At 34.6% G+C, this 23,762-nt stretch overlaps 1 protein-coding gene across 18 annotated transcripts in view; it reads left to right on the forward strand.

Moving 5' to 3' along the window:
* Positions 1 to 23,762, forward strand: part of GRIK2 (glutamate ionotropic receptor kainate type subunit 2) — a 414,885-nt gene that overhangs the window by 293,827 nt on the left and 97,296 nt on the right. The window contains exon 11 of one of the 18 annotated variants that reach the window (XM_035561794.2): positions 21,719 to 21,772. The exons of the other annotated variants lie outside the window; for them this stretch is intronic. Within the exon in view, the coding sequence (XP_035417687.1) occupies positions 21,719 to 21,757 (39 nt within the window). The 3' untranslated portion in view covers positions 21,758 to 21,772. Of the gene's footprint in view, positions 1 to 21,718; positions 21,773 to 23,762 lie in introns of those variants that run through there. 18 annotated transcript variants of the gene reach the window in all.

The following is a 23,762-nucleotide window of genomic DNA, read 5'->3' on the forward strand; positions in this document are numbered from 1 at the left end:
AAAACCATGTTGAATTACAGAGAGGTTCTCACATAGTCTTGTATTTCCTCAGGACAAAATTTATTTGGTAAAGAATTCCATTTGTTGTCTCTGAGGAGTTTGCTGATGTCCTTAAGACATATAATGTAAAAGGAAATATTTGATTTTTATTTATTTATTTATTTTTGGACAAAACAACAAACCCTGGGTCTTAATTTGTGATAACAAGAATTTTTAGTATCAGAGTGCCTTGTAAGAAGAAAAAATGCACCAAAATACTATATAAGACCTCATATTACCACTATTGTATTTTATAAACCACTTGTTTCATTCAAAGGGTATTCTATTTTCACAATTTAAAATACTGAAAGAAACCTTATGTTGCTCTTGGAAATATTTTAATGGTTTATTCTATATGTAAAAATCATATTCAATGGGCCACTATTAACAAATCCTATTTGGTAGAGATTCTAGTGTAATCATATATATCTATTTTATTCCTGTCATTCTGAATGACATTTAATGTATAATCAAGGTCAACACTGAATTATTATGCACTCTAAACTAGATAACTTTTGCTGTGATGCTCAGTGTTAAATTAATCTGCTGTCAAGAAAGCTGTTGCAATGTTAAAATGAAATGCCAGTTTTGTTGTACAGCGTAAGAATGAACTCCATTTTTTTTTTAAAGATATCTACATACTTTTGCATTGCAAAATATCATTTGAGACTTTGTTATGTGCCTTTAGGAGGTCCTCTGCAATTCTCTACTTCTTCCCTCAAACTTGTATCAAACTCTTGAATGTATTGAGGAAGTCAAATGGTTCAGTTTTAAAAGAGGAAAAATTTGATTCTCTCATGTACCCTCCTTACTTAATTTTCTTATTCTTTTAAAGAGAAATACTGCTTACCTTAGTAGTGTATGCTATTAAAATAGAACGGGGTATCACTGTTGGATATTATCAATTTTCTGTTCTTATCTATATTTACAGGATAGCCATTGAATTTTTCTTTGGTCCAAGTTAACAAGATCTTCAAATCAGTAGCACATATGAATCCCTTATTACTGCAAGCATGCTAGTCTTTCAGCTCTGAAACAGTATAAGCAGTATAAATTATTTTGCAAGGGCTAATAAAGTGTTAAACAGTTGTATTAAACCATGTCAAACACTTGCTGATCACTTTTCCTAATAACACACATTTAGAGAAATAGACAAATAAAGGATATGGTATCATAATGGTCAACACTTAAAAGTAATCTTACGAATACAGTGGTTGGCTATGTTTTTATTAAATTATTAAATAACAAGTTAATACAATGCCTGTGTAGCTCCTGTCTTCTACACAGGATATTGAGATTCCTAGCTGTAGGAAGACTGGCTAAATGCAATCTCTGAAGATGGGTCATCATGATAAGTATTTTGGTAAACTAGTTTCAGGGAACATGGTTCACCATTTCCAAAATTTGGTTCAATTTAGAATCAGAGAATCATAGAATATCCTAAGTTGGAAGGAACCCACAAGGATCATCAAATCCAACTCCTGGCTCTACACAGGACCACCCAAAAATCAGACTCTATGTTTGAGAGCATGGTTCAAACGCTTCTTCAACGCTAGTTATTCAAGAAGCAGGCTTGGTGCTATGCCCACTGCCCTGGGGAGCCTTTCCCAGTGCCTGACCACCCTCTCAATGAAAAACCTTTTCCTAACACCCAGCCCTGTTACAGCTCCATACCATTCCCTCGGGTCCTGTTGCTGCCCCCAGAGAGCAGAGCTCAGTGCCTGCTACTCCACTCCCCTTGTGAAGAAAATGTAGGACACCATGAGGCCTCCCCTCAGTCTCCTCTGCTCTGGGCTGAGCAAACCAAGGGACCTCAGCCACACCTCGTACATCTTACCTCTTAAAATTTAGGAACACTACAAAATCTGGTGAAGTATAGGACAGTAATTTTCTTGGCAGTACCTTTTGTGTTGTAGACCTTTTATGTTGTAGACCTTTGGAAATACAAGCACAAACATTCTGCAGACAGAATTAGGTGAATCATATCAATCAGTAAATTTTAAATATTTTTCTTATTTCCCATTTAAAATATATGAATATTTTTCCTGAAGCATGATATTCTTCATTTTTTTTTTTTTTCTAATGTGATGAAGCATGGTGAAAAATATCCATATAAGTTATTTCAAATTGTTAAACTAAATATTTTTAACGTTTGACTAAAACACGCTGCATATTCTTTGGATGATCTCATATTCGCGGCAAATCAGAATTTACTGATTTTCTTTGATAATAACTTCTGAGTTATTTATATATCTAATATAACAACCTTTTTGTTATATTAGAGCAGTTAGAAATTGGGAAATAATAGATGCATTTTATTTTTTAGAAATGAGAGTAATGTGTCAGGTTCAGGATGTCAAAGTGTTTGCTGGTTATTCATAGGCATGGCACTTCAAATATAAAGCTCTTCTTAATTATATACAAAATGTTATTTTTATTTGCCACATGGACAGAAAGGTAATGACCATAGTTTAGATGTTTGCAATTTTATAACTATTAAAAAGTCCGGTATTTCTTAATTTCAGCTAAAATAATGCAAGTTTTACTGTATTAAAAAAAAATCTATTTAAAAGTATTAAGGCATTTCAGATTACAGTACGAGGACACAGGATGAAACTGTTGAGAAGAGAGAATTATGTGGAGAAGATAAATTATACTTACCTATTTACCCTTTTTCAGAATGAAAAAAAAAACACTAAATCAATTTGAAAGCAACAGATTTAAAAGAAAAAAAATATATATATATATAAACGATAACCTCTAGAACTTGTCACAGAATAAAATGAAAATGAGTGCTTTGTAATAAAGCTATAATGATTAAAAGCACATCTTAGGTAATGATTTCATGTATAAAGCAACTGGTTATAAAGAAATTTCCCTATCGTGTGTGGGCAACTTTATTGTCGTTTTCAACTTTTAATTTTTTGCAGCTTCATATAAAATACTAGTATCAGTGAGAAACAGAATATGTTTTGTAGAAACTTTCTTTACCTGTCTTCCCTATTTCAGAGAATAGTAGAGTTGAGAAAAAATAAAAATAAATCATTCATTTGTGTGGAAAATAACAGGCATAAGAGACTTCTCATGTAATATTCAGTATGCTCCATTAAAAATAATATTCATACTGATTATGACAATTTTAGTCAAGTAATAAATGTATCTCATAGACGGTGCTGTGTAATCTTTGTTTCATGTTCAATGCATTTCATTAACTAGTTTACATTGTCTGTTGTTTAAATTCTTTGTGCATCTGTGCTACAGTTTAATTCATAGATTTGGGAAATGGTACTGAAGACTGTAGGTCTGTTTCAGTGTTCAGCTTGTGAAAACTGTTCCCATCTATCTACTATATCTATCTACTGTTCTGTAGATATTAGCTAAGGTCATTTGAATGTATAATACAGCAAAGATAACATGGATTGCAGCTAAGTAGAAGAAAGTGATAATTAAATAAGGTGAAAACATGTAGGGTAAACCTCTTATCTTGAGTTATTGAGTTAGTATTTGAAGCAATGGTGAAAAAATATGGCCTTGAATTTTGGGCCTTTATGAATGTTACCGGCATCATGACCATTATGAAACAAAAGCTGCAACTGTCATCTAAGTTGGTTCAGAATATGCACCTGAATATTTATTTTATTGTAGTAAATTGACAATTAGGTAAGTTTTTCCCTGCTTCCCTGTTAATAATTCCTGGTTTGGCAAACTTATGTCTAGCAGTTCAACTAGATAATGGCATGTGTTGAGACTGAAAACTGTTGTTGATTAAAATAATTTATAAATTATGACAGACAGTGGTAAACAGGTAGGCCTTCACTCTTGGGAAAAACAGATTTCAAAAATAATGAACATAAGGCTTTTGTTAATGCTTTCATCAGTTAAAGACACTAATGTGAAAAAAAAATCTGATTCTTAATGAGGTGGCAGGTAACTTTCAATTTAGATAAACTTGTTTTTTATTACTTTTTTTTATATATGTTAAATAACTGCTGTTCAAGCATTTTTATCTACAACAATCAATTTCACTAGTTTTTAAGTCAAAAACTCAGAAAAGCTTCATGCATATTGTCGTTAAAAGTGCTCTCTACCTATTTACTCTGCTGTCATTATTAAAAAAAACACAAACCACACCACAAGAAATATTTTTCTATTTATTGTATGTAATTTTGACATTTAGTTAAAATGCCATAAAAATGCACATGAAATAATTGGTGCACATAACTAAGCATAAAATTTAATGTGATAAGATATATTTTATAACTAGATTATTTTGTATAAATTAAGAATATATTTATCATATATATCTTTGACTATGTAGATTCAGTAAAAGTTAGTGCCTATAAATCTAAAATATTTCTAGGGGCAATCCAGATATGAATTTGCTATGTCTCATGAAGTCTTATGTTATGCTAAATAATGACATAAAGCAAAATATGTTTAGTTAAATTTTTAGTGACATCCTTTCCTTTATTGAGAATACTTCATAAAATCAACATGTGGCTTTAGTTGCTTGATGCTTGCAATAATACTGCTTGCATTTTCACCCATTGATCTGAGAAAATCCATTGGAATGGTTATTTCTTTGAATTTTGTTTTAAACTTTACTTTTCAGTTGATTAAAATTTAAGCATCTTTTTCTTTCAGGTCAGAAAGATCAATATAATAGTTTAACCACTATTTTTTTCCTTTGTTGTTGTTGTTGTTTTTGTTCTGTTTTTGTTTTCATTTTGAAGAACATCAAGAAAAGAGAGTTTGTGGTCAGGTGAAATATTTTACTCAATTGGTCTAATGTTGTGACTGCTTCATTTACAGAAAACAATAACGTTTTGCATTAACTTTTTCCTGCTTCATTCTCAAATTTAAAGCCACTCTGCCATCAAGGATATAATATATGTATGTATTACATATATGTAAGAAGTTATTTTATAGCAGGGGCAAAATTATTCGTTCATAATAGAAAGCAGTTAAACTTGGATAAAAAGTAGTGAGTTATAGTAAAATTTGGGTCCATTCTGTCAGTCTTTAATCAAAGAAGCATAAAAAAATAAAATAGTGGTAGTCCTTAAATGGTGCTTAGTGCCTTTAATAGTCCTTAGTTAATGATTTTATTCTCTATTGTTTAATGAAAGTTGATTTTTTTAAGGGTAAACAAAAGTGAAGTATGTTTGTATTTCTCCAGGGAGAATGTGACTTGAAAATTAAATTATTGAAGCAAAAACTTGGCTGAAAGTTTAGTAAACTGGAAGTGCATTACATATTAAGTTTATTCAGAAAGGTCTGCTCTTAAGTAATTTATTTGAACAAAACCAGCATTTTTTGTTCTTGGCATTTTGACTTTTGATCTCCTTTGAAATTCTGAAGCAGGGATACTTTGCATTTGAAAATGAAGAACAAAATACAATCAATCTCTTAAGCCTTTATCTCTTCCTCATTGTCTGTTTTCATTTTTTTATGATAACTATGCTCTAAAATTAAAAATCAGATTGAATCTTTTGAGAAACGTTTGTGACAATATAGTAGTCCTATTTACAATTCAGAATTTTTTTTTTTTTTTTACAATTAATAGACAATGTTTTGTTAGAAGTTTTAAAGCATAGAGTCAAATTACAAATTTTTACAACACATTTGAAAGTTTATATTTCACTAGATGCCAGCTTCCTCTTGTTTCATTGTAAAGTAGGAAAACTAGTTCTGTTCATGTAAGTATCTAAAAATAGCTCAAGCAAAGTTAAATCGAATAGGCAAGTATTTCCTAACTGCTTCATTTTACTGATGTCATCATGTATAGATAAAGGAAATGAGATATCTTGCACTGGCTAAGACCATGTGGAATTTTGTAACTAGGTGAGTGTTACATGACTGACAACATGGACTAGAAGTGATTTATTTTTTGAATTTTCTCAAGAGGTCTAATGATCATGCATTACTGATAGTGGTTACTGCTTGACTTAATTATGGCCCTGTTCACTTTCTTTCTGCTTCTCAAAACTGGGAAGAACCATTGCCATTTGTAGTAACTTTAGATTATATCACCCCACTTGAACAAACGTAACTGTGACAGAAACTAAGCTATTATATGTGTTCTCAGCTTACCTAGTGACTGCAATTTTGCTATATTTTTTCATTGTGAACATAACAACTAGACTAGTAAAATGAAGGCAAGATGAGTTTGGCATCATAATAAGTATGGAATAGAATCATAGAATATCTGAGTTGGAAGGGACCCAGAAGGATCACTGAGTGGAGCTCTTTGGTCTGCACAGGACCACCCAAAATCAGACCATGTTGTCTGAGAGCATTGTCCAAACACTTCTTGAACTCTGGCATGCTCGGTGTTGTGACCACTGCCCTGGTGAGCCTGTCCCAGTGCCCGACCACCCTGTGGGTGCAGAACCTTTCCCTAACACTCAGCCTGACCCTCCCCTGTCGCAGCCTCATGCCTTTTCCTTGGGTCCTGTTGCTGTCCCTAGAGAGCAGAGCTTAGTGCCTGCCCCTCCGCTCCCCTCATGAGGGAGCTGCAGGCTGCCATGAGGCCTCCCCTCAACCTCCTCTGCTGTGGGGCTGAGCAAACCAAGGTACCTCAGCCACTCCTCATAGGTCTTAGCCTCTAGGCCCTTCATCATCTTTGTAGCCCTACTTTGGACACTCTCTAAGTTTTATGTCCTTTTTATACTGTAGTGCCCAGAACTGCATATAATGTTTGAGGTGAAGACACATCTGCTGGTGATCTCTACAACTTCAGAATTCAAATACAATAAAACAATGCCAACAATTTCAACAGTGTAAAATCAGAATCTTCAGACTATACGCATGTGCAATCCTTGCCTCTTCCAATTTTATAGTAAATGTAAATGAAAGTCATACTCATGTATATCTGAGCCATCCAAAGAAAAACCTAGAGCAATAACTGCTGTGCTCCAGTGCATTCCTGCTGGTGCTTCCTTTCCCTACAACTGAGTTAAAAGTTCTGTTGTCTGTTACCAGCTACATTAAAGATACCTAACAAAGTACATCCAGCAGGAGTATTCTTCCTGGAGCCTTAAATCTGTCAACTGCAAAAGACTTCTCTTCAGGAAAATATAGGTGCCCAGACAACACAGGAATCTGTTCCGGATTCAAACAAACAGAAGCTTCTCCCTTCCAAAAATTATCCTTTTCCAACTGCAAGAAGTATGCATTCCTGTGGGACTTTGGGACATATCCACAATGCAGATAGCATTCTGTTGGCTTTGCGCCATGAGTGATTTTTACATTAGGCTTTGTTCTCTCTCTCTCTCTCTCTCTCTCTCTTGTATTTTCACTTTTATTTATTTTTTTAAATTTATTTTATTTAGTTTTGTCTGTAAGAGGTATTATGTATGGGGTAGTTTGAGAGTAATAGTTGAAGTTACTAACATCCTAAAGAAACCTATATGCAGTATTTAAAATATTACCTACTCATGTGGAAATATGCAATCAGTACATGCATCATTTTTAATGAGAGATGACAAGAGAACGGGTGAATTTAACATGACCATCATCATCTCAGAGGGTTTAATACCAAACCCCAGATCTTGTTAGAAATGTCCATTGAAAGACAGACCACAGTCTTCCACTTGCATAGCTCTCATTTGCTTTTCTTGAGCGAGTGGACAGGTGTCAGTTCTGAATGCCACCTGTCTTTAATCTGTATAATCCTGCAACAGTTTGCATGCATTTAGATCCATTTAAAGCATCCATGCATTTTAATCTTTGTTTGCAGCTAACCTAGCACTTCTCAGGCTTTCCTGTTGAATGCTAATGGAGAACTCAGGTCTTAGCCTATTCAGAATAAAATAAGCAGTTAACTAAGAGCTTTGAAAATGATAGCCTCACTAAACTATTTAATAAATTGCTCAAGTGTCATTTTTATACATAATTCTGACAGATTGCTTCCAAGTGGGTAATTTCTCAAGAGGCATTTATGAATATGCATTCATTAAACTGATAGAATATGAGTTTGAGTGCATTTCAGCATTTCTCCATTGTTTTGTGGCTTACATTGCCTATTAATACAAAAATATTTCAAATCTGAAAAATGCAGTTCCCCAAAACTTTTACAACTTAATTCATCAGGATTCAGTATCTCTTAACTGATGGCAGTGTAAGGCAGAAGAAACTGTCAGATATAGAACAGGTAGCATTTTTGTCTTCTAATGTACCTATATATCCATATGATGTACCATATATCCATATGAAAAGATATGATGAAACTAACTTGCCAGAGGACATTAAAAATCTTTTGGGAATCATAGGCAAAATCAAATTGTTCAAAAAAAGACGTACTTTGCAGCAGAACTCAACTCTGCTTAATCTGACTAGGTGTGAAATGCTATGATGTCGTCAGACATACCATATGTGAAGCTATAATCTACACAAACCTAAGAAATTTAGGAGCCAGTGTTCCACATGCACTACATTGTTTTTCTCATTTTTTTTTCCCAGAAATACGCATTATGAAATAATAGCTTAGTAATAACAACAGCAAAAACAACAATTAACATAAGTATCTACTTTTTATAAGTAAAACAAAATCTTCAAAATAGTAACTTTCTTTCTTTCATAAAAAAATTCAGCCTTTATATATGTATTTTGCAGAAGGTTTATCAAAACTGATTCCTTCCATTTACTAAGTAGGTTCAGGCTTCTGCCACTTTAGAAATCTCCAAGGAAGACAGAAAAGAATTCTTATACACAGCATAGAATACATAATGGACAAAATGTAAATGAAGTTATATTATTTTATATATATATATATATATTAAATATTTAGATACTTCCAGCTGAAAAAAAGAGGGACTGTAAAATTGTAGTGTATTCGCTTTCGCCATTAATGGCATTAGATTTGTTCATTTAATGTTAATCTGAAACAATTTAGGGAACACATTTGCCCAGGTAGCAGTTGAAATGTATTTCCAGAGTAAGTTTAAATTCTGTTAATAGGTTTGTTCATATATAGTATATATTTGCACATATATATGTACATATGTGTATGAATACATGCATTTGCATGGGTGATGGCTGTGTATTTGATTTTATTTAAATAATGTGTTACTTTTACAAATTCTACTGCCAGATGTTTTTTTTGTTTCGATATTGTCTTTAGCTCAGTACCTCAAGTGTTGTAGAGCTTTCCAAAGCTTTAGGAGAGTTAAGGCTGGATAGTCCTTGTACTTGTATTCTAAAACCTAAACAGGACAGAGCAGGTTAGGGTTAAGGTGCAACATCTGTGGTACTATTCCAGTTTACATGGACTGAGTTGACCCCTGTGAGCATTTACCGGCATTGGAATAGCAGCTATTACTACCAGGGTAAGCAGCATACAGGGAGTGATTTGAGCCAGGCCCAGTGTGAGAAACCACAGCTATCTCCCATCAGCCTCCAAGTGTTTGGTAAATTACCCTCAGAATCGGTTCTAGAGTTTCTGCATAAAGAAGTACTTGATATATTTAAGGAATTGTTTTGCCCTTTGAAATGCATCTGTAAATGTTTAAATAGACATGAAGATCTGTCTCATGTCCTAATGCCCACCTCCCATTTTAAAATCAATGAGGGAAATCTCCCTCTCTTTCCCTTTCTATTTTTTCTTTGCCTGTTTGAGAAAGGAGAAAGAGAGTAAGAGAGTAAAAATGACTCAGTAAAGAGAGTTTCTTTATTGCAATCTCTTAAAATCTTTTGTTCAAAACATCAGGAGAGGATTAGTGAAGAATAAACTTGAAAATATTTGGAGATTCAGATTAGCAGTTCAAATGCTCTCTTAAGCCTTATGACTTGTCTTTCTACACTCAGAAATGAATTCAGGATAATAACCCACTGTGTAGTGTTTTGTCACTCTGTTAAAAAAAATTGTGGACAATTCTGTGCAAATGAAATCCTCTAGAGAATTTTAAAAGTGTAAGTTGGTGAAAGATTACTCAAACTAGAATACTAGTGAGAAACTTTATTAGTGGAAGGGAAAGAGTCAAGCTTTCAACTTGCTGGAACTGGCTAATTTACTTCGAAATATGATTGGAAAGCAAGCAGTTGCTCAGATCACGAGTAACAAACTTGGATAATTTTATCCCCCAAATTATATGATTCTGTAAAATTCTCTTTTGTGCAAAATATGTCAATCTACACTTAAATTAACATTTATTTTATTTTATTTTATTTTTTAAATATATCATTCAAATTGTAGTAAATTTCCTGCATCCAGTATCTCCCATTGGCCTCCAAGTGTTTGGTAAATTACCTTCAAAATTCATTCTTGTGTTTCAACATACAGAGGTACTTACACAGTATCTTAATAAAGTCCAATGAAAAACAAGTGTCAGTAACTTCTACCATTCTGTTCAGCCAGTACTGTTCAGGATATAAAATGCATTTAGCATTCACAGTAATTACAAAATAAGTAATTCTTACTAATGGAATTTAAAAGAATAAATAATAATAATTTATAATTATTTGTTTTAAAAACTATTAGATTGTTTGCATGTATTGTAAGGCCATAACCTGATATATGAAGGTACAGAATGATTTAATACAAGAATAGCTGACATTTTTTCCTGAAAGAATTAATGAATATTGGTATTACAGATAAATCCTCTGCCCAAAATAAGTCTGCCCTCACAGCTACATTAAAATGATAACACACACTGCAGTGTATTTATATCTCAGCTGGGCCTATCTTTTAAACAATCAGTGTTTAAGGGGATTCTGTAATCACTGGAAAGATATAATAATAACCTTTTATTTTCCTGAAACAGCTTACTCTGTTATCAAGTTTGAAATTATACAAAGAAAATCACCTCGTTTGCAATTAAGTCTCAGTGGACTGTGTTTATATACATTAAGTATAGAAACTGACCATAATTCTTGTAAATTCTGTATTATAGCAGGATGGAAAGAAAGAAAAGAATGCTCAAGCAGTGTCTGAGAGATTATTAATATAAGATCACAGTCATATAATTGTAAAATGATTTCTTCATTATTTATGAGAATACTCAGATTTGTTTTTTGTTTCTCAGGATTGTTTTGTATACACTATAAAACAAACAAACAAACAAACAAAAACACCAAAAAACACCCATTTTAAAAACAAACCTGTAGTACCAGCTTTAGAAGATTAGAGTGCAGATTTAAAAATATATATATATTAAAAACTGTGTTTTGGACAAATAAAGTATAATAGGCATCACTTGTAGCCTCCTCTTTTCCCCTCACTAGAGTGGTGAATAATAAGATCGTTCCCTGCAGCTATCTATGACAGGCAAAATCTCTTTGCATGTTATAATTAGTTTACAGCACCCTATAGCCTGCAGCCCAGCAGGAATTATTAGCAAGCAAGTACAGTATAAAACAAAAAGATATTTCCTGAGGTACAGAAGCTGATGGTTGCTTCTTTCGTCACCAATTTCCTTCTCATGAGAATTATTTCTTTTATTTTAAAGATGAGCATAGATGGAAAATTAACCAGCAGAAGGTATAAAAGGTATAAAGCTATCTTGTTTTAGGTTGTGGCAGTTGTTTGAGACAATTGATAAACTTGGTGAATTTAGGCTATTCTAAGTAAAAAATGAGAATGTTTCAAGTTTTTTTGCTATATGGTGGATTGAACAAAGCAAATAAAATTTTATGCCTAGGAAGAGTTGTGAAAGAAAATACACAAAAGAAAGTAAGGCACCTGCCATTCAGAGTTTTTTTTTTGAGGTCTTTGAGGGAGGTACATGTTTCCTACCAAGACACACTTTGATTAAACCCAGCTTCAGAAAAAATATTTTTATGCAATATATTTAATGATTTGCTTTCATGCCTATGTGAGCATGCCTTCCTATTTTAAGTGTACACAAAGACAGTTTCTTGATCACTACAGGCACAGAGCAGTGCATGCTCTCAATGAGAATAGTAACTCTCCCAAACTATTAAAGTCAGACCATAAAAACATCAGTCTCAAAATGTAACCTGCTTAAAATATAAAAGATCTGGTATCAGTGGCAAAATCCACGTCATGCATTGCAATCCATAGTAAGGATAACGGCACACAATTACTTTTTTTTTCTTTTCTTTTTTTTTCCTTAAATTGCCCTCTGCAACCAATACAAATGTAACAATATTCTTAGAATATTCTTAGGTTATCCTTGTGGCAAGGTAACATCTGTTAGCTTAAACTCAGTGAAGGTGGTTTAAATTAATGAGTTTGACCTTACAATCAATGGGACAGAAAAAAGGAGAATACACAGCTGACTGTGGTGATCTGCCTGGAATTAAGAAATGATCACTTAATCATATTTGATTGTGGGCCGGTATTCTTAATAATCTCATGCATAGCATCTTTTTTTTTTTTTTTTTCTCACAAAAGAACAAGGAAAGGTATACTATCAGAACCCTTGGCAATTGCTAGACTGCTTGCAATGCATGCTTGCGATGCATTGTTTCACCTTTGTGAAAGCTGACTTGGACTGTGAATGCTGAGTATCTTTGTGCTGCAGTGTAGTTTTAGATGCAACACTTAGGTTTGCTTACCTTCTACAAAATCATTATCATGCTTCAAAATTCTTCAAAAGTGATCTTTAGAGGAAGGTGTATTAGATAACATAGAAACAAAACTTAAATTTTGATCTACCAAAATGGATAGACCATGATTGACATTGTAAACTTGCAACTGAATTTCTAAGAAGAAGGGATATTGGAAGACACTTTTCTGGCCTTTCCTTTTACAATCTTGCAAGTTTGCTTCATCTCTTTCTACAGCACTTCCATGTGTGATTACTGACAATTTCACTTTTAAAAAGTAATAGCACCCCCAGATGGACAGGAGTTATCCCATCTGTAGTGTGATCCCTTTCTGTACCCAAACTGCAGGTTTGGCTTACAATATATTTTAGGAAATATCGGTGTATTTGTTCCTCTATTTTCTTTCCAAGATTATTCTTTAATATTCTAAATTCCAGAAAGGACACTGGCAAAAACAAAGAAATCCAAAAGTAAAAGAAAAAAAAAAAAAGCTGTTGCTAGGAAATGACTTTTGCTTTGGGACTGTGCACTTAGTGGACATTCAAGGTTGCTGCTGAAAATGCTTTGAAATGGACTATGGAAAAAGAAAGTAGTTACTGCCAACAGATATATCTAGCTGACTGGGCAGTCTGTGAATGGGCCTAGTTCTTAATACTGTGATCATATCTGCTAACTTTGCTATCACAGATGTTACAGACTAGGAGTGCTTCCATAGTAAATATGTTATTTATCTGCCACATGACCTGTTTTTTTTCGAAGAGCAGAACAGAACTCCTGAGATATTATTTTCTGCTTGACTAAGTAGTAGCAGTAATTGTTTGCCTGAATGAACAATAAGCTGTATTTTTCCTTCTAAAAAAAAAATCAAGCTTCCTATGTATAAATTTGCAAAAATAATTTTCTCAACAATATTTTCTTAATATTTTTTTCATATACTAAATAATACATATTCCCATATACTTTTCCATATGTTAAATAATATATATTCTTATAAAATAATCAATAATTTTATGTTCTTGATTTCTTAGATGCCTGTCTTAAGATATATAATCATTCCATATTGAAAAACTCAAAAAATATTGCCTGGTGTTTAGCAAATGTTTCATATCACGATCCTAGAAAATGAGAGCTATGACTCAGTACTTTCTGAGTCAGGGAGGCCAGGTTCCTCCAGTTTTCTTGGCTATCTCTGTTCCATTGCACAGCCCACAGATGAAGCTCATGCTTGAAGACAAACGTGTGTGTAATCCATATTTCCTACATCCTTGGGCATCCACAAGGGCAATATACATATTTATTCCTTGACGAAGGTAAAATAGCATTCTTAAGCCCCACTTGAGCAGTGCTAACAAAGGCTGCTTACCATTTCAGTCATCTTCTCATGTATAAATACATATCTCCTAGAGAATATGATAGAATTATAGAATAATGTAGGTTGGAAGGGACCTCTGCTTGTCATCTGCTCCAACCCCCAAAACAGAAAGCAGGGAGAACTTTGAAGGTTCCTCAGAGCTATGTCCAAGCCAAGTTTTGGACAACTCCAAGAATGGAGATTGAACAACCTCTCTGTAACCTGTTACAATGCTTCACTCTCACTGTGAAAAACTCTTACATCCAGATAGAATTTCCCTTCCTGACTTTTGTCCGTTCTCTTTCTATCTCTGAGAGGATTCTGATCTATGGAGTACACTTCAGGTAGCTGAAAATGGCAACTAGATTTTCCAGGCTTTTTATTTCTGCAGGCTGAAACTCAGTTCTGTGATAATCTTCTACATTATGCACTCTAGTCCTCTAACCAGATTGGTGATATTATCTGGACTCCCGTATGCCCATCTTTACTGGGTAGCCTAGAACTGGACACAGTACTGCATATGTAGCCTCATGATTGCCAGTTAGACAGGCACTATTACTTCTCTTGACCTACAAGCTATATTTTTGCTACTGCAGACCAGTACATGGTTCACATTTGTTGCTTTAAGGGCACTCATGTTTAGCTTGTTCACCAGGACACACCGAAGCCGCCCCCCCCCCCCCCCCCCCCCCTTTTTTCTTTTTTTTTTTTGCCAAGCTGCTTTTCTGCTAGTTTGTATGCTCCTGTTCTATTCATGGTGTCTCTGCATCTAAACTGTAAGACAAAACTTTTCATCTACCTGTGCTGAGTCTCATGAGGTTTTAGCAGATTGTTCCTCCTTCCTAATCTTATTATTGCTGAAAGCAATTAAGTTGGTTATGTACAATTTCTCCTTCGCAAATCTCCTCTGGATGTTCTGAAAAACTTCCTTGTCCTTTTTATGTCTGGTAGTGGCTTCCAGGAAGAATTTTTCCATAATCTTTCCAGACACTGAAGTGAGGTTTACTGGTCCGTAACTCCTTGGATCTTTCTCCCTTCCCTTTTTTGAAGATGTGTGATATTTTACTTTTCTAGTCATGAGGGACTTCCTTTGATGAACATGACCCAGTGAAGGAGTATGTCTCTACAATCTTCTTCCATATATTTACTAAAACAAATTTCAGAAGAGGGCAGCAGAAAATATCCCTGTTTTGGAGAAATTCCTGAAAATTACAGCCTTATCTTTTGGCTATGCTATAATATTCTGTTTCTATAGGAAATAATAAATGGGGAATAGTTTTGCTTAATAAAGTTTTCAAACATAATCAGTATCAAAGGGGATTGCCCTCATAGACCTGCCTACTTTTGGTTTGTGTCAGCCAAGGATCAGCCTGAAAATTTCTAACAGCAGAGTAACATTCTTCAGAAGAAGAGAGGTGGTATTCCCACACTCAATAATGTTAAGACATATCTATTAATGTTTTCAGCAAAGTAGTGAGTTTACCTTTTCCCATTTACAGAATACTTCCAGGCCTGTCCAAGGATAAATTCTAATCAGCCAGACTAAGGTGTCTGTCAATCGTACTTTTCTTACACTGACAGGTACCAGGCAGTAGCGACTGTTTAAATAATTCATTTTCTAAAAAGTCAGCCTTGATTCAGTGCAAATCAGTGCCACACTTCAGTCTTCTCATGGGGATAACAATAGGCTTCTGTAAGTGGGTATGCTACCATAACTGAAAACATTAACACATGAAAAATTAAGACACAAAGTGGGCTTTTTATATAGAGATAGTAGCAGGAATATACAGAGTACTGTTTCTGCACTTCTGTAAGCATTTATTAACTTACTTTCTCTTCATCAGATATGTCTAATGCTTCCTCTTTTTGAATCTCAGAATCCCAGTGGGACAGGAAGCATATAGAGCTCTGTTGTGGCCTTCAGGTCTGTAGCGTACCCTTCTACACATTCCTTAGTATGTTTTCCTGTTAACTGAACTAACTATATTGCATGTAAACATTTTTTCTGAAAAATGTATACCTTTTTATAACTTTTTTTTTTTGAATGGGGGGCTGGTACAAAACAGGAATTACAAATAATCAGAAAATGGTCCTGAACAAACAGTTAATTTCTTCTACTCTTTCATCCCTCTTTTCCCTTGTCAGGTTTAGCTAGAAAATTAGTTGAATACTGGTAGCCTTATCTTTTTCTGAGTTTAGTATTGGTTTCTTTACTATGACAGAATAAACAGTATTTTGTGGATTTTTTTAAGTAAATATGAATTGAATTGGATATAAGAATGGTCACCATTAGAAAAATGTTACTTTTAAAGATAGAATTAAGACTCTTATTTATTCAAACTATATTCCTCATCTCCTTTGATCAATTTTGTTATAAGAATCAGTTACAGATACAGCACTATATTTCAGACCCCTGAAAACTGTCTTTTTCTTTCCCCTGAAAACTGTCTTTTTCTTTCCTATCACTGCTGACAGAGCTGTAGCGACAGTTTATATTGAAAATTTTTGCTTCCTTTGCCCATTCTTTTTGTTTTTCAAATCATTTCCTTGTTTCATGTGTTCATTTTTATACTGGTGCAAGGTATACATCATTGTGTAAATTTCTGTAACCTGCAGCAAAACTGCAGACTTATCTCTACAGCTTATCGAATAATGCAGAACATCCTTTTAATTCCTTTAAGTATAACAGTATCCTTATAACTTCTTGACTTCAAGAGTCACAGAGACATTGGCTTCCAGAATTTTGTCTTTTCTGTTAATATTCTTTCCATATTCAGAGTAGACTAAAACCTGCTAGCTATCTTGTCAGCTAACCTGACTAGTTAGACTTCATTCAGCTGTAGTCATGAATGATTTTCAGCCATACTCAGAATTTCTGTTTTCAGGTCGATTATTTGTTTAGTATTTCCATGAGATATGACACTGAGAATGCAAAGTATTTTAATTTCTTTTCTTGCTTTACAAAACAGTAAAAAGCAACATTAAATTATGCTCAAACAACTGGAGCATCACAGATCAATAAATTATTTACTGAGGTTGTTTGGGGGTATTATACCATAAATAGCAGCAACAAAAATACAGATCGAAATTACAACAACCCTTTCATGTAGTATGTGCCGTCACAGCTGAAGAGATCATACCTTTGGGGAAGACTTCCTTCCTAATTCTTACATTTTTTCCTTGCAAGTGTAAAGGAAAAAATATCTTGGGAAAGATTGTGTGTATTTTCTAGTGTTCACTAAGGACATGTTACCTTCCCAGCATTCAACTCAGGACTTTTGCCTATGTAAACTTTGGATTTATATGCACTTGACAAGGTTGCTATTTTAATCACTATGGGTTTATTACTCAGGACCATCCAAACTCCATGTATTTCAGTAACTCACAACACATAGCATATAAACGGTTTTAATAGATGCAGAATGCTTGCTAATCAAATACTAATTTTGTATCTGTGAGCTGAGCAAAGAGGTAAGTAGTAAAGAGACACTAATGTTGACATGGGAGTGGACTAATACTCCTTTTCCATCTTTAAATGTTACAGTGCGATTTTGTGATTTTTTCGCATGGTTTTAAAATCAATAACAATTATATTAAAGACAATAATGCTCTTCAAAAGCAAACTAAAGAAAAGGGAAGATCTTTACAGTTCTGGTGTGATTGGTTCATATTTTGTAGAAGAGTATCAGCTGGAGAATTTAACCTAATTTTTTAAGACAATACTGTTTGTAAACTTAAGCCATTCCCCTTTGGACCGCAACACCTTGCAGTATCTCAGAAAAATAATAATAATAATGAAAAAAAGCCAGTGTAATTGTTTCTTATAGTTCCTTAGAAGTTTCTTGCATGGTGTGAAAGAAAATAATATATCGTCAGTAGTTTTTCCTGTAGTCACACAGATCCACTTAGATTAATTAGAATCATTTGCCCAAAACAATCCATGGAAGAAACCCATCAACTTTAAAATGAGTTATTAAAAAATGAAGGCCTTTTGGCAAATACAGCTTCTTCTGCCATATTGGCCATTATAATTTTGACACTGTTGTCAGTTAATTCATTTGAAAATTGTAAAATTAACCTGTAAAAGCAGCACTGGAGTAATTGTTGTAACGTAGAAACAATATTGGCAAATGCTGAGATTAGAATAAAATTGTAGCATAGAGATGGAATTTTTCTGGCTGCTACCTATTTTAATTAAAGTAATTATAATTATGTGATTTTAGAACATCAGAACACAGCAACCCTGGAATTAATCTGTAGTGCATAAGGGGTGGCATATTACTTACATCAAAAAGAAAGTGGCATTTGTTTTTCTTTCCTAAATTAAGTGTCTGGATGTGAGACATTGCTACATCAGAAAAATTTAGAGGCAAATTTTAAACAAGTATTTTTTATTTTTTATTTTTATTTCCATTTGCTTACTTTGCTACTCAGTCTTTGTTATTATAGGAACTATCAGTGTTGAGAAGCACAAATGGGAATAATGGAAAAAAAGCATACTGTATTTTATCTTCGATGTTGTTTTTTGGAAAAATTTTTTTCTTTGCATTACTTGACTGCATTCCCCAAAAATTAAACTCAAATGAATTCGCTGCATAGCTTTGAAGCTTTGATTGTATCCTTTTTTTTCTTTCTTTCTCCCTCCCCCCCCACTTCCTCCCTTCCTTCCCTCCCTCCCTCCTTCCCTCCTTCCTTCCTCCCTTCTCTCTCTCTCTCTCTCTCTCTCTCTTTTCCCTGAAGTTTTAAAAATCACTTCTTTGATTAGTTTACTTTTGAGGAATATATTTAATAGTGATCATTCTAGAAGTAGCATGTGATGATACCTAATTATCAGGAATTAAAGGAGAAAAAGTTTTCCACAGTATTCTTCACTGATGAACATTGACAGAACCTAAATTATAGTCTAACAAACTATATGTAGGCAGAGGTTTATCTATGTATTTATTATATAGCAGAAATATGTACTAACTCTGTCATTAGAAGCATTTCATTTGCTGCATATTTTAGACACTTGATGCAGAAGCACATCCATAATTGCACAACATTATCCTCTTACTTCTCCTGAGATCAGGCTAAGTCATTATTTTTAATGCATATGTCAGTCAGTAGCAGAATAATAGAGGATTACGTTTATGGGTTAACCATGCTGTTATACAAAAGAGTGGTTTTGTTTTACTTCAGTCCTCTCCTTTCATGTTTAAACAGACTAGTTCCTATTTCTACTAAAAATACCAGAATAATCAGTGCCCCCTGTCACTCCCACCCAGAGGAGGCCAAGCCTCATTTCTTAGTGTCAGATGAACCTACTACCACACTTTCTGTGAATTCAGCTCCCATAAATTTGAATTTTATCTTCACAGTTAAACTGAGGACACTGTGTAATGTGTAATGTCTTCCCCCCCCCCCACACACACACACTGAAAGGCAAAGGACCTGTAAAGGTTTTCTCCCTTTGGCAAGCACTCTTTTAAAGTGTTTCAGCAATTACTTAATGTACTGAAACCAGCAGCAATGATGCAATATAGAGCTACTGAGCCCAGGAAATGGTGACCCTATAAAATGTATAACATTAATTTATAAGATCTAAAGATAAGCAAGTCACTCACTTCTCAGATAGGAACCTTTAGGAAATTGAAAATTATTTTGTTGCATAATATAATGTTGGGTCTGCAAATATATCAAAGGTATTTAAATTAAAAGAAATCACATATACTAGTCAATACTAGTAGACAATTAAAAATTTAAAAAAAGAAGTACAGCAGGTATGGTTTAGGGTGACCATTAATATTTGAGTTAAGAGTTGGTATTACTGAATTAAGACACACTGTGATACAGGAGCATATCTTCTGTCTTTTTGGAAAAAAAAATATTGTTCTTTATGAGGGTCTTTAGAGATTCTTTCAGATTTATTCTAATGTGAGCCAAGTGAGGAATGGTGTTATGTCTCATTTATGGTTATGTTTCGCAAAGGATAAGGCACACAGAAATTGTATAATCTTATAGCGCCCTAACTAAATATTAATGTGAAGCTGAAGTTCTGTTATATGATGCACAATAGGGCTATTAAATGACAAAGGAATTTTTAGGCACTTTGAGCAACAATAAAACCTTGAGCCCTGAGTTAAGCCTGAAGCAAGAGCACTTAGAGTAAATGCAGAGACCAAGATGTCCATTCTAGGATCCAAAAAGCTGGAGGTACTCTGAACTGGAAGCAGCCTGAACAAGTAAAGAGGAAATATTTGGAACAAAGCTGTCAGAAAACACCATTCTGCTATAACTTTCTGCTCTTTATGACTCTCTTTACACAGTAAACATATGCTGATAAGACAATTCGGACAAAAAAAAAAAAAGTAATTACCTATACTTAAACCCTCATCAAGTGCATTATTGTTCATGACCAAATTTATAATTTATTGTCCAGGAATCATCAGTGATGTAATTTTAAGTGGAAAATATGCCATAGCAAAACATTTCTAGATTCTTTTTTTTTTTTTAATAGAACTTTCATATTCGTAGGAGAATTTATAGTCCAAACTAAGAGAAAACAGTAGAAGGAGAAAAAAAGTGCACTTTGAAAATAAGTAAACAATTTTTTTCTTGTTTACATCTGTTACATGAGTAAAGAAAAGAGGAACTTGCATATGGACTTTCCCAATTCCCTGGTAAATACCTAGGATGCAATAGGGATTTAATCATTTAGCTAAGTACTTTATCTGTGGGCAGAAGTAGATCTCTACAGAAGAGTTAGAAGAATAAGTAAGTCTATAGCAGTACTTCTCTCAAGTAAACTCTGAAACACAAGTTTGTGGCTCTTGACTTTAAATTTAGATTTACTTTTTTTTTTTTTTTTTTAATCTAATACAGATTAATATTTCTTTGCAAACCTTAAAAGTATCATTGACTGAGGAGGATGTTTCTCACCCAGGACTAAATAGCAGTTTGAAATATGCTACAGGCTTTATAGAACAAATCAGACATGGTTCCTGTCTGGAGAAGCATACAGTCTAATTTTAGACATAGAACAAGTGAACACAACAAATCATGGGGGAGGGTGGGAGCTGAAGAGGGTCACACTAAGGAGATTACATGGTTACTTAGGTTCATTTCATGCATATCTTGATAGTATCACTATTTCATTTGTATATAAGATTTCTAAAGCTTCTGTAAATATTCCAGAAGTAGCTGGAGAGGCAGCAGAAAGACAAGAGGAAGAAATGTGTATGAGATTTAACAGAAGTGAAATGAGTAATAAAGGGAGTCATTCTGTTTAGAAAATAATGATCTATATTTGTGTACAGGCTCTTTTTTTTGCCCCCTTTTTTTTTTTTTGTTTGTTTGTTTGTTTAAGCGACCTTCAGGCAACTAAAGGACATTCAGATTATGATTTTATACTGGGTATCTAAACATTGTTCTACTGAATAGTTCCAGAAAAACTATGCTAGTAAGCATTTAAAACTTACTATTTGAATATTTACTTGGATGGAGCTTGGGAAGGTCCTTCATGCTGTAAGAGGGAAGTGCTGAAACCATTGATCAGAACTCAGGTCTCACCTCCCAAGGGAGTGCTGCCATTATGGGGAAGGAAGCCAATTCTATGTTATGGTGTGTTAACTGGGCAAATGCTCACCTAGTCACTCACTCATCCTCCTCCACAGTAGGGCAAGGGGAGAAAATAGGTGGAAAAAGCTTATGGATTTAGATAAAGACTGGGAGTTTGATTACCTGTTATTGTAGCAGGCTAAAACAAGTTTTAGTGATGAGAAAACAAACAAACAAACAAACCACTAAAACAACATCTTTTCTCCTCCCTTTCCCAAGCTCAACTTCACTACAGATTCCTCTACCCATCCTGTGTAGTGGACGGAGGATGGGCAGCCGTTTATGGTCAGTACACAGCTGTTTCTCTCTTTGCTGCTTCTCCCTCAGGCTTTTCCTCCGCTGGAGTGTGGGCTCTCCCACAGGCTTTAGTCCCTCAGGAAATAAGTCTGCCCCACTCTGGGTTCTCTCTTTCTTCATGGTATTTTTTGCCCTTTCTTAAGCACGCTTTCTCCTAGGTGCCACCACCTTGGCTTCAGGGCCCAGCTGTGCTCTGCAGTGGGGCTGTTGGAGCCAGCTGGAACCAGTTGGGGCCGGCACGGGGCAGCCCTGGTCTCTTCCCACAGAGGAGCCCTCTAGCTGCCCATTTACCCTCTCACCAGCAAACACCAAAAAACTTGCTGTGTATGCCCAATACATATATATATATATTTTAATTTCATACCTTCTTTACCTACCTGTTGCATGTATGTTGGCCAAGGTTCCATGCTAGGGGCTTCCATCCATCCTAGGTTTTCACCTGTGAGAGAGGTGCCCTCCTGAACTTTAGAAACAGTGGATTCAAAACTGCTGAAGCCTAGGGGGGTCTGTAATCCAAAAGTCTCTTAACTGGATGAATGTTTTAGTCATTACGGATGTTTGACAAAGGTTTCCTCTTCCATTAGGCACTGGGCTCAGCAGAAGGATTAGCACTGTGGATCAGAGGCCTGTACTATACCTGAGTCAGGCATCTGCTGAGGAGGCTCAGGCACCTGGTGCTAAATGTTTTATGTTATATGGTTGTGAGCTGAGGAGAGCTACTCTTCAAGATTAGTTTGGAAATCGTGAGGAAAGGATGTGCAAGTTTAGGGTGCTCCTGCAGGCAGAATAAGATACGTTTCCAGAAAAAAAGTGTTTAGGCCAGACACAGGGCCAGGAATCTGAACAGTTCAGAAGGTTTGGGCTGGTAGACTGTAATGCATACACATATATATATTTTTTTGGATGTCCTTTTGCTGTTTTTCTTTGCACTATATACGCTGAAAATCCATCTTGGCTTAGCAAGCTAGAGCATGCAGTTTGCTTCTTCCATTACCTTACTGCCAGTAGCACCAGATATAAAATACAAATATGGAAAAAAGTGAAAAGAGGAAAGACAGAGAGAGAGTGAGCAACCACCTAGAACTGGTGGTGGAGTAGCAGCCAGCCAGTCAGTGAAACTGTTCTGCAATATCTCAGGTTTTGCAGAATCTTTCCAATTCTACCTCACCAAAGACAGGGATATCTAAAGAGGTTCAGGAGTGCATAGACAGTGAGATTAATTTTTGTTTCTTCTACATCACCTCTTCTTGAGATACCTTTGGCTTCAGCCATTCTCCTTTTCCTGCCTCCTTCTGGTCTCATCCTTGCTTTCAAAAAGCGACGGAATTAGTACTACTTACTTTCAGTTTGTATTGCAGAAATTGTTTTTCTTTTGAATTGTTTTGAATCCTCAATCTGATTTTTAAACTCAAGCTAAGAAAGAATATTTTGATTGCCTGGGTATTCGAAGGTCTTTCTAGACATGTAGATAAGAAACCTGTATTAAGTAGTTAGTTTATTTTTTCAATATACTCAGGGGAAACCCCTGTTTGGGTAAGTAATAATCATGCTTTCTGGTAAAGTAGTAAGAATATTATTTAAGAAGCTTGTTTTAGGCTGTTCAGAAGAAAAATGCAAATAAAAGCTATAGTAAGTAAAATAACTCATTATACCCAATTGTGTATTTCTGTCTAGATATAGGAATAAAAAGGAGTGCAAGTGAAGACTTAATGATTTTCAAGTAAGTTAAGAGCACTAAGGAGCAAGTCACAGAAAGTGGAAGATCAAATTGAATGTGTCAGTCTACTCATGTCAATAAAAAAATGGCAAAATCTTTTCAAACGCAACAAATAGTGCTTCCCTGAGTTGTGCTTCCAATACATCAGTCAGGACGGGTTATGACTGTTTGTATAAAACCAATGTTAAACAACCTGTATTGACTCTCTGACCTTAGCAGAATTTACAACAGCTGAGTGGTACTAGATGC

Source organism: Cygnus atratus, chromosome 3 (assembly GCF_013377495.2).
Source record: "Cygnus atratus isolate AKBS03 ecotype Queensland, Australia chromosome 3, CAtr_DNAZoo_HiC_assembly, whole genome shotgun sequence".
NCBI classification, from domain to species: Eukaryota; Metazoa; Chordata; class Aves; order Anseriformes; family Anatidae; genus Cygnus; species Cygnus atratus.